General features: G+C 38.0%; 1 protein-coding gene across 1 annotated transcript in view; it reads left to right on the forward strand.

Annotated features, from left to right (window-relative positions):
- Window positions 1-4,518: 4,518 nt before the first annotated feature.
- LOC139128337 (cholesterol 24-hydroxylase-like) overlaps window positions 4,519-12,562 on the forward strand; it is a 35,383-nt gene continuing 27,339 nt past the window's right edge. Inside the window, exons 1-4 of the mRNA XM_070694132.1 lie at window positions 4,519-4,731; window positions 9,230-9,307; window positions 10,771-10,852; window positions 11,474-11,634. Of these exons, the coding sequence (XP_070550233.1) occupies window positions 4,580-4,731; window positions 9,230-9,307; window positions 10,771-10,852; window positions 11,474-11,634 (473 nt within the window). The 5' untranslated portion in view covers window positions 4,519-4,579. The remainder of the gene's footprint in view (window positions 4,732-9,229; window positions 9,308-10,770; window positions 10,853-11,473; window positions 11,635-12,562) is intronic.

Here is a 12,562-nt window from a genome sequence, read left to right on the forward strand (position 1 = left end):
TGGACAGTGGTGCACCGTCTTTACAAGATTCTTTTTTGTATTAGGATTGCAAATATATGTTTGGCAGGGGAACTCCTCGCCTACCATGTTGTAGTTGTAACCTTTCATGTTGTGGAACAATTAGTAGCAGTTGCTTTCGTTGTAGCCTGTCTTTCCGTAGGTTCACATTTGACGTAGTTTTTTTTAAATAGTTAAAAAGTCAACGTCTTGGAGTGCATGTCAACTTCTCTTCGGTCACAGGGATCAGACACTGAAATATAGTAGTTTACTATTATTGAAATGTACTGTGTTATGTGACATTTGATGGGAGGTTAGAGAGTGTGTGAGTTTTTCAGAGTTAAGGTGCTCTTAAACTATGCAATTGCAGCAGCATTGTGAGAATTCGTTGAGTGACATATATATGTCAGCGAAAGATCTCTGGTTGTGTTATCGTTAGCGCTGCCAGCTCGCGTTTCAATGATGGAACAGCAAAACGGATTCCTCACCACCACTACTATTCTGTAAAATGGAGCACTTCTTTTTCAGTGTACCATTCGGGACACTTATAGTAAATAGTAAAGTCACAAACACAAAGTTCTCGTTTGAATTCAGGGAATGATTATTCTCACATTCCTGGCCACTGGGAGTTTGGGATCGATGGTGTGGGAAAAATATCCCCAACTCGTGTGAGAAATCTGATCCAAGGTCCTTGGGGGTGTGAGATTCTATTAAGCATATAATTTTGTTGAAACCTGTTCTTTTGTTTTCAAGAAAATTCCGCCAGTTTCTTCAGTACAACAATTTAAGGTCTAATTCAGCTGCTTTACTTGAACGTCTGTCTGAGTAACAAGTACCATAATATGTATTTTGAAACATTCTGTGCAGTATCTACAACTCTGATAACACACGTTTCAGTGACCAGACGTACTGGCTTTTCAGGGATCAATGTATTTTTCATCGAAGCCTGACAATAAATTCTCACAGAAAAATTGGAAATCATGTTGTCTATCCTTTATACGTCAAGGATGCAACAGTATCGTGTATGTTGGTGTATACGCTTATATCTGTGTTCTATGAATGTCTAAATGCATAGCAGAAGGTAGAGACAATGAATTGACGCGTGCACAGTATATCTAGAGCTGTAGAGATCTCTTAGAGAAGGACGCCACCAATGAAAGCGTCACAAAAGCTCTCAGTGAAGGACGCCACCATAGACGAAAGTCACACGAAGCTCTCAGTGATATAAGTATATATATATATATAATATATATATATATATATATATGTGTGTGTGTGTGTGTGTGTGTGTGTGTGTATATATATATATATATATATATATACATATATATATGTGTGTGTATGTATGCTTTCATGTATGTATGTATGTATGTATGTATGTATGTATGTATGTATGTATGTATGTATGTATGTATGTATGTATGTATGTATGTATGTATAATGGCTATATTAAATTTTAAATTCACTGTTTCAATCTTTATGTTAATCTGTCCTTATTCTTCGAAACCTATCAATATTTTGAGGTCAAGGCTCTCCCATATTTACTACTTCACTACACCACGAGACATTTATTAACTCCGGGTATTGATCTCGTATTGTAAAGGGTTGAAGAAGAGGTTGCCCGGTCACAATGTGAGGGCACATCATATTCTGCATCATACTGACAGAGGTGGGGTCTTCCGTTGACAGTAGAAAACTAACTGCCTTTTGGTATCACGAAGAGCTGCATATAAGAAAGTGAAAAGAGTTTGTAAGGAAGACGACAGAATAGCAGAAAAGCACAGAATGTAATCAAATTATTAGCAGTGAATTAAAATTTAATGCTTAGAACTGAAAGGACAGCACACACAGAAATGGTTGAATAACTTATCGGCCAGTTTCGATACACTGTTCTTTGAAGTAGCAGTATAGGGTGACCTGTGGACCAAAAGACTGATTACAGTATCTCATGTGATCTGAGTGTCCCTTGGTGACATAACGCGTCATCAAAACTGCTAAATTCCTTACTTACATTGAATTATTTCATCTTCTAATATTTCCAGGCATTGTGCGCCATAATTTCTCAATCAAAAAGTATCGTTTCGTTGACACATTTTCGTTCTCGGGCTTCGAACAACATGTGCAAACAATTATGATGAAAGATGATAATGTTTGGTGTACGTGAAAGTTTCGGAGATATTAGTGTTGTTTGACATTTCTTGAGTCGTAAAAGATCGTGCCGTTCTTAGACGATTATAATTTATACGGCAATTTTTGGCAGGTCTTACAACGTCTCCAAACAAATTTCAAGTGGGGTTTTCCTTGGACACCACTAGGAAGAAATGTAAAATGAACCAATCACGTAACCTGTTTTTGAAGTACTTTGCTGATTGACAATGTCAGCGTAGTCGAAATCAACGATCAGCCTTCAGAAGGAGACACTTGGAAGATTTCTCTTTCTTCTGCAACGGTCACCATGACAACAGTTTCATATTCTAAGTTAACGCCGTTACCGACAGCGGGTTACTGGTCCTTTGTTTCAAGGCCGAGGTTAAAGAAAAGTAAATGATCTCCTCTCGAGCAGGTGATGTGTGTCAGCGTGAGAAGTGATACATACATTGTCATTAGCTGCAAAGAATTGAAGCGTGCAAATGCACAGACCAGAGGAATCGGTTTTCTAAGGTGCTAATGAACAAAATCGAAGAGGTGTGTGATGTTAAAATTTATCTGAAATTTCTGGTGATAAAATTATTGTTTATTGAGTCAACAATTGTTTATTTGATAAAGAGAACAACAACCGTGCATTTTATTCGGAAACAAAATTTTCTCTTACAAAGGTCATTCAAGCAAGCACTCGTAAATTTCACATTTTTTAGTTTCCTTCATGACGTCAAGCTCAGAGTTTTGACATAAAAGATAAGTTCATGGATTATCACTTATATCTGAATTCATGAACGAAATGACACTGACAATGATGTTTTCTACTCTTACATTTTACCAATCTTGCACATTACATTTTATCTTCACTTTTTCGCATTGTTGAGATAAATCGCGATAGACTGTAACTCTAGCACTTCTTTTCTGCCGACAAAAAAAAAACGAAATTTAAATATTGCATCTTCCACATACATGCTGGCAGCGTCTTGATTGCTCGTTGTCAAGTAACGGTTGACAAACAACGTTACCGGACGTCTGTGGTACGTCCATGCTTGTATGAAAGCGAGAAACCGCGAACGGACAAGATTGGTCAAGCAACATTGTTTTGTTCCGTGCATTGTATTAAATTTCCAATATTGATAACGAATGCGTTCATAGAACACTGGGCAAGATTATAAGGTCATTCAAGTCAAGTTGCAGACTATGGTTGTTTTGTAACATCGTCAACGACGTTTTGTATCAAAACACATAAGGCCTGATGAGAAAACAGTCTGCTCAAATGTCAACCGATTTTTTTATCAAAGTTTAGTGACACATGTACACGGGACAAGAATACTAATAAATTTTAGAAAGCAAAGAGAGCGTGTGACATCTACTTGTTTATAATTTTGGTGTTGAGCTATAAACTTACTCACAATCTTACTGCTTGGTAGTATTCATAGTCGAAAGAGGCAGCAAAACTCCGGTGTCTGCAGGCAACTGTGGTGTAGCCTGGCTCTATTGTATATTAGGGGTGGCTAATTTGATGGGGGATGGCTGAAGGATTTTCGAAAAAAATATTGCCGGCCAAATGCTGGAAAAAATCGTCTCTGCAGAAGGTAAGGAAAAAAATTGCTTCTAAGAAGGCTGCAAGAATATTTGCTGTGATGCATCCTTTGGTGGTAGAACAGCATTCAGTGGTCTCTGGAACTGCATTTTTTTAACTCATGCCGTTTAAGAATGAAAAGAGATAATGCAAAAGCAAAGTTGTCGTTTTTTCTAAATGTACCTAGTTTCAAATGAGATATTAAATTTCACGAAGTGGTACAGAGTTTTTTGCATCGGGGACAGATATTCGGGCATTTATATTCTATCAATTCTGTTCGGATCTACCACTTGTAGGGGTTCGTCATGAAGGTCTTGGTGTAAGAAAATTTTTCACAGTCCTAGTTTTTCGAAAACCATATCCTCCTCGCTTAATGTAGAAAGACAGATCAGATCATCGATGAAGAGGTCTGAGTTTAGGGTAACTTAAAACTGTAAATTGATCACAGCCTCTCTCTCTCTCTCTCTCTCTCTCTCTCTCTCTCTCTCTCTCTCTCTCACACACACACACACCACTCTATGTATGAGTACTCTTTGCCCGATACAAAACAGCATTACCGCCAGTTAACCCAAATGTCACATGTCATGACCCGACTGTTCGATAGAAAATCGCATCTGCGCAGGTCGACACACACTTCACCCTCAATAGATTACCCAGGGTTGTCTTTGGCTGTTGTCCCAATCTACCACTGAGCTCAAGAAAAGCGACTTCTGAGAGAATAAAGTGTAGAAATCATCTGGATTGCCTAGACTTGGCGTCACTGGGCATTCTATTGTGTATTGTGCTGACTGCAGCGAAAGGCAAGTCCAGAGAGACTCTGTGCTTTAGGTTCTACGGAGCGGAGTACGTTTTCTGTCAGCAATGTTTCTTGCTCGGTGCAGCCCTGGTTACCTGCTGGGCAGTATCTGTGTGCTTATATTGTCTTTCTTGACATTCACCGGGTTATTATATCTTCTGTACATCACCTATATCCGTCTGAAGTATGCTCACATGCCGGGACCAAAGTATGGCAGGTAATACTCATGAATGTACATTCTCATATCAACCTTTCGATTCCTAAAATATCAGAAACATAAACCTTGTTATTGATTTTGAACAGACATAACGGGTAAGAGGTTTTTAGACAGGAAATGAAAAGACGAGAATGTTCTTTAGATTGCTAATCTAGTTTACTATAACCCCGAGACTTTTATAGTGTGTATACGTGTCACCGGTTTGAATGAAACGGTGAGTAATTTTGTGACGAGGCATCGGGAACTTACTAATCTGGTCGTCGTCGTCGTTATTGTTGTTGTTTATATCGTTATTTGCTGATATAATTTACGAACACGGATTTTCAGCTGTTTCAGTCATATTATACATGTTGGCGTTTCGAATAAATGTAAAAGAACATTTTGCTTCCGTAGCTAGTACTAAAGTACCATGGAGGTACTTAGTCTAGCACCTAACACTATACGATTGAAACAACGACCGGACTAAACTGTTACCTAGGGGTCTTACTAGTAATTAATTGTCACTTGGTCCAAAGGCCTTTCGTTCCACTGAATTTTCATCCAAAAGTGCTGCAGGGTGGTCTCTTCGTAAACTTATTCTGTAAAACTACCGTAACCCGTCTAACCCTAACCTTAACCCTACCCTAACCCTAACCCGAGTGTGTAAACAATCCAAATACTATGATAACGTCATGTAACTTTTTAGTAAAACAGATCCTCAACTATGGTTTTCAAGCAATCAATCATGCTAATTCAACGTCGTCTTTATGATAAGCAATATACCTTCGACTGTCAACAGTCCCCAAGTCTAAGCAGTAAAAGTTTCGTTGGACGGCTCATCTTAGGAAGTTCAAAATATTTCGAGAAAGAATGAACGGACTGGGAGTTTGCAGAAGACTGACTATTTAATTGATTGATTAGTTCTTTGTTCTATTACAATTGTGACAAGTCAGTCGATTTGTTTAGAGATATAACTGATTAAAAACTGTCACTTTAAGTGACGTCTGAACCAGCGCAGGGATCAAGCAGTAAGTCGTGTGAACCCTCTGACCTGGACTGCAGACAGTCGTTTGGATCATTTTCGTAGCTGCTGTAACACAGAACTGGGCTGTGTCAAGGGCCGATGTCTGGCCGTACTGGAGGTCATGCCTTGATCAGTGCTACGCTTGCGACCCTACCCCATTAGCGAGTGACTATATCAATAATAGAGAAGGAAAGGGACTGTCGACAGTCTATCTCTGACCTTTTGAACCCAGTAGTTTCGACCAAACATTTTACCAATCCTGATCACCCATATGTCCGGGTAACAATCGACTCAAGTCTTATAGGGAAGTTCGAAGGGATGTTTTACCCCCCGTTTTACGCCAGCCTAGCTTGCTGGCTACTTTGCAGTTATCAGTCCGGGTTATGTCCCATAGAGAGGATATTACGATTGACCAATCAGCGAACCTGCCGCCGCCAACGTCATGAATAATTAACATGCAATCCTTGGCTCGCAGATTTTAATGAGTTCGGAACTTTCGGCCAGATTTCACTCTTTATTTTTAGCACTAGGTAGTTTTTAGATCTAGACGTTATGCACAATGTTCAGTACGGTCGAGATGGCGACTGACACTGGTGGTTATTACATCGAATATTACTTCTTTAGATGATTTTCCTGGCCAGGTACCGCTCCTAGAAATCAGGATTTGACCCTTGTAAATTTACAGCAAGTTATTTGTCGCCAAATATCGCCTATTTTTGGTCAAATTTAATTTAACCTTTCCATCTGTAGCATGGAGAATGTTTAAAGCTTTGCAACGATGGGTCAACTGTTCTTGTCAATGATCGGAGCACGATGGAGCACGATTTTTTCGATCACCATGCATTTCCCGGTACGATTGACCCTTCGATCAGCTGGATCAGAAAAACGCGCGCAGAATCAATCGCCGAGAAGTTAACCAGAAGCTGGTAAAGAGTACGAAAAACGTCCAATAACTCTTTGTCGAACATGGTCTAGGGTAAAGAAACTCAGAAAACTATTCCTGAAGAAATCTTACAATTTTTAACACGGTAGAACGTCGCAAATCTACTCGGGCTGAGACACTTCGGGGTAGCTAACAGTCGCGCTCGATCGGTGGATCTGTCAGGTTAGATCGCGATCTCAGTATAACATTTCAAAGTGAACCCATTTAACCTTTATCCATCATTACATATACAGTATGTGATTGGTTTTTGCCTTAACCTCATTACATATACGGTACGCCATTGGCTTTTCCCAACTATCCTCTATATGGACATAACCCGGACTGGTTATATTTCAACCAGGGTTAGCTTGCAGCCGGCGAAGAGTCTGATACGGGCCTGCGCTGTGCGCATCAACGCGTTTACAAATGTTGCGCATGCCAGACAAGTTTGCGTGACAGGCATAGAATTCGTATATCTGAAAGTGAAGTGCGGCAAACATGTTGATTGTTCCATGTCCATCACTTATACTGAATATCCTTAATTACTTTTTCGGGAGAAGTAAGGGGAAAGGTCACTCCTGTATGGTTCGTTCTGCAGCTCTGGTGCACATCAAAAAGTCACTGAAATCCCACCCCTGGGAAAAGTAAAAAGAAGGCGACCTCTATGACCAGTTTCGAGAACAGGGTTAATGTATGCCCCACGAGTTCTCCTAGGTCAACTGGAAACGTGTACCGTTGAATGGTTGTATTGTCATGCAAATTAGTCACTGCGCTATCAGAAATCAAGGAGCTGTTTACATTGTCCGTTTCACTGAATCATAATATGAGATTTTAATTAGGAGTCTATGCAGTTGTACAACAGAAAAATAAGTTACTTGGCAATTCTTTTAAACGTGTAAATGAGCGAGACCATGTTGTCGATGCTGTGCTGGTATTTCGTGGCGCCAGCATTGTAAGAGTCCAAACAAAGAAAAGTTGCAGCTTGATCACTCGCGTCCATGAACGCTAATGCATTGTGAGCGTGAAATATTAATATTCTGTGCGCCAATTTGGAAGATTATGACATTGGAATAATCCCCTCCAATGGGATGGCACTCATCTTCATAAACAAACAACGACATTATTCACTCTACTGACTTCGAATGCAGACTGACGCTATTTTTGTAGTTTAAGATGCCAATTTAGAGAATATACTTAGGAATGACATTGACAATGTGATATATCTTATGAAGTAAACGCTTTTTAAGCCATAAAAATTAAAGCAGTCGTGAATGTAGACGATCATGTCAGCCAAGAAACTTAACTTGTAAATGGATATGCACGTTTTAAAAAATTACACACCTGAAAGACGCGCCGAAAAAATAAATGTAATTCATGGCTCGCATATGTACATTTAATGAAATTATAGGCGGGTAATATATAAATATGCACCATTTAACAATCAAAAACACGCATAACCCATCCTTTTTGGCATTGCAAAGCCAGAGTTACCTCGACCTGTTATCTGACTGATCTGTTTTGAGAGAATTCTACTCAATGGCTTTTATGTGAGTCAGTCAAAAGTCTTCATGTCACAAGCTCTACTATATCTCTTCAATTGTTTATGATTTCGAAACGTATGGGGTAACAGGAAATATAAGTGACCAAAGTTAAGAAACTTGTGTGATCAAAACGACTATGTCGAACTAATAAATAAGATGTCCAAAGGTACGACCTGCTATCTCAACGGACGGGATGGTACAGTAATTAGTCAGCTCCACATCAATGAAGGACCACGGCGCACTTGATCAAAGTTAGTAGCCACATATCAAAGTGCTTAATAGTTTGATGACTTAATCGGCAAGTGTGCCAAACGAATCGTGCATTTACGTAAATTGCTGAGTTAATGTCATGTTTCGCAACTTTGTAATGACTACATATCAATCTGGTTGGATCTAGAACAATTCACAAATTTCTAAAACTATGTCCCTTCCAATGCCGATATAAAAGTAAGCATTACGCACTCCTGACCACATAGTGCACCAGAAACTTCAATTCCATTGGTTTTGACAGTCTCAACATTGACGGTAATGTCCCCCTCCCTTTTCCAATTAATGCAATCACTATCGTACACATATGTTCGAATTAATTAAGCTTAGATTTCACCAGTCTTCCGATGCCAACGGTGATATTATCATGATCATATACTTCAAGATCTTTAAATGCACCCTTTTAAGCCAGTGAATCTTAGGTAATGAATCATTATTGGTCAATTTAAATACCAAAAAATATTAATACACTTTGTGCAAATCAAAATATTTTAATTAGTCAGGAAATCGAACATCAGATCATTTTTTTCGGCCTTTGGAAACATAAAAGATGGCGGGGAAACAAAGAAAGTTTTCAATTTGCCCTTTTCTGCTGTTCGAAAAACCAGTCTACTTTAAAGTATGTTCATAAAATAATGATGTCTCTGTCATGATGATTTTCAAAATATAATCTACTGATAATTTTTTTTGGTTGCGAATAAATCGAATATCGCACGGCTATTACTGCTGTATATTATTTTCATTTTATTTGTTTATCGTTCCCAGTTTCCTTTTCGGTAACTTGACAGAAGTACGGAGAGGGACGGCAGATGGAAAGCTTTTTGGTATGATAGTGCTAGAATGGTAAGTCTGTGTCATTTGAGATATGATAATTGCGAACATGGAAAAGGTATTTCTTTCTGATTTATGAGGGGATATATAAAACCTCGTTTCTTAGTTCAACATTTTCTTGCATGACAAGCGTCCCACTATTTACTTATTATATATATATATATATATATATATATATATATATATATATATATATATATATATTATATGTGTGTGCGTATGTGTGTGTGTGTCATGTACAACTAAAATTTGTCATCATTGAAAGAAATTATCCTTTGTTTGTTATACGTCATGGCAACCGGCGTCATCAATTTTGCTGCCTCTAAGTGTTTCTTGCGTCGCTCTTCTCAACAATGTAAACAGACAAAATGGCGGCCCGTATTCCTCCTACGATCAAAATCAAAATTTGTGTCAGACGTGATAATTTCGTGAAAATCAGTCATGATTATTGGATGCATCCGCTTGGCAAACTGCATCGACTTGGCAAACTTTGAGTCCATGTAGTTTAGTTTTGTCACCAATTAGTCACTCGTATTTTCCTTCGCTAATGAAGGAAAACATTACAGAACAATTCATCATTTAGCAATGCTAATCCTTTGTTCTCCTTTGAAAGTTGTGTCAAGTTATTTAATTTAATCAGAGATAAGGTACTTAAGAGTTAACTTTAACCAGGAACTTCCCCTATAAAAGCCGGATTATTGTAAATCTATGCAAATGTAAAAAAGCCACGCTACTGATAGGACGTGTCGTGTTTGGTCCCAGAATCTCATAATTTTGCCATGTTTCAGGCGTTCATTGTCATTGAATCTTGCATATGATGTCTGTCAATATATAGCGACTAAACTCGAGTCGAAAGTAAACTGGAAAAATGTCCCGTTTATTGTCAGAGAACGCATATGTTTCAAAATGTTTCCCTGTACGACCATTTGACCCCTCTTTGCACATGTCTCGAGAGTGCCCATAATGATTATTCAAATTTATCGTACGGTCAAAGCGATGCTATGAGAATTCAAAACACCCTCCCTGAGTATGCAAATGAATGCGTCATAAGAACTCCCCCTCTTGTGCGCCCGCGGTACTGTAACTTCCCGTTTAAGGTAAAATTCACCTGGGTATCTTAAAGCTACCTTTAAGTTAAGGTAAAATGCGCCTTGGTAAGTACAATTATCCGGACTTTCAAACTTTTCCAAGATTAGTATGGCCTACCGCTTGAGGGGTCTCATTTTGTAGGCCTATGGAGTAAAAAACGTAGTTTCAACGGGTAGTTTTTTAAAAAGCGAAAATTTAATTTTTCCAGGAGAGATATAGATGTCGGCCATTTTGAATATCCAATATCGATAAGAATTGGGTAATTTATTTCTTTAGTACCAAAATTTGCACGGTGCTCCGATTGAAATTCTACAACTTGAGTTGGTATCATGACAACATGTCATTATTCGTTGGCTGTGCATGATTTCATCTTCTTCGCTTCACAGGTCACAGAAACATGGTAAAGTGATTTCATGCGCTATCTTACATCTAAATATTATAATTATATTGGACCCTGTCGCCATCAAGGTAAATGTGCTAGCCATGGCAATACGATTTATCTTTGTTTGCTATAATACTTGTGATGATATCTAGAGTAAGATTAAAGGTCCATGTAGATTTGACTTAAAAAATGTTTTTCACTTTCTAAAATTGTATGTCAATATCAAGTTCTTTTTTCTAATCTCCAAAGCATGTTTAAACATTAAAGAATTAACTTGTCAATACAGTGTATACACGTGTAAAATGTATTATCATTTTTGACATATGAATTCTTGTCCGGACCACAATTAACTCGTAAAAATGCAGGCTACACATGACTACAGGCTGAGTTGACAAGCTCAACCCTGCATCTCAACATACTTTTCGAGTTGGAACAAAAAACTGTAGTCAACATTCAAATATAAAAATGAAAAGAATCGTCAAATGTTACAGCTACTGAACCTTTAAAGCCTAACTTTGAATTCTTGTGTCGGTGATACGTAAAGAATATTCGTCGTTAACGACTTTGAAGGCTAGAGAGGCAAAAAAAGAAGTTGATGACCTTTGATTGTACATTTGATTGAAGATGTGAATCAATGATATATGAATTATGTTGACCGCGACCTGCAATTACAATTCATCTTTTGATGACTTATCGTTTTGTCGAAGCACCTGCTGGTGACAAAAAACTGTCCAAAAGGAGCTGTGCCGTACGATACGCTTTGCGTAATGCATGGTGAACGATTTCTTGGTCATGGCCTGGTATCAGAGCGTCGCAATAAAAAATGGGCTGAACGAAGGTCCCTAATGAACCCTACTTTTCATCGCAGGTAACTAGAAATTGTTCCAACATTTTTACACTACAAATGATTTAATGCTGCTACAATATAGATAAATTGATAAAGATATAATGAAAAATCCTTTCAAAATTTCAACACGCTTCATAACACAATCACTATCACTTGGTTGTATTGTACTATTATTAGGGTCAAAAGTATGGTTCCCATGCACCCTATGGATATATTTTTAACCTACATTTCTGTAATCCTTAGGGTCTATAGTTAATGAATTTTGATGTTCCAAAAAATCAAACATTGTCCCATGGGGTTTATTTGGCGCCATCTTGGCAGCCATCTCGGATTTGAACAATGGGGTAGGGTGTCACATATTTACCACTCGACGGAAACGGAAACAGTAAAATACTATAAACGTTACATTTCTAAAAAGCCCAGACCATGGCCTTTTCATTGATATATAACTTAATGGGGATGAATTAATATTTGAACGCCGATTAGACTTTATATCGGCCATTGACTGTGAATCGTAAAATTTGCTAAATTTCAAACCCGATAATTGGGTTCCCGTTCCTCCAAACAATTTTTCATGAGGTATTTGTATATTTTTTGAAAGAACTTATTGCAATAAACAAGAGAAACAACATTAAAAGTATGTGTCTTGAGATTTAATGGGTGCATGAGCTTGTTTTCTTAGTACGTGGTATGCCACACATCCGTGTGTAATATAAGGGGTAGGGGTAATGTTTCCCTTTATGTTTCGAATCATGAACTATGAAATAATAAAAGTGTTACATTTTTTGTAAGTGCTGAATCGGGCCTTTCTAAAAATGTATAGTTTTATGGGAAAAAGTTGCATATTTTAAAGTTACAAAGCTTAAACCTTTCAGTTTGTGTTGATTTTAAGTGATTTTTTAAAAACAAATATATTGGGTAGGGGTAATGTTTCCCTTTCTGCCTCGAA

This window comes from Ptychodera flava, unplaced genomic scaffold, assembly GCF_041260155.1.
Source record: "Ptychodera flava strain L36383 unplaced genomic scaffold, AS_Pfla_20210202 Scaffold_50__1_contigs__length_938362_pilon, whole genome shotgun sequence".
NCBI classification, from domain to species: Eukaryota; Metazoa; Hemichordata; class Enteropneusta; family Ptychoderidae; genus Ptychodera; species Ptychodera flava.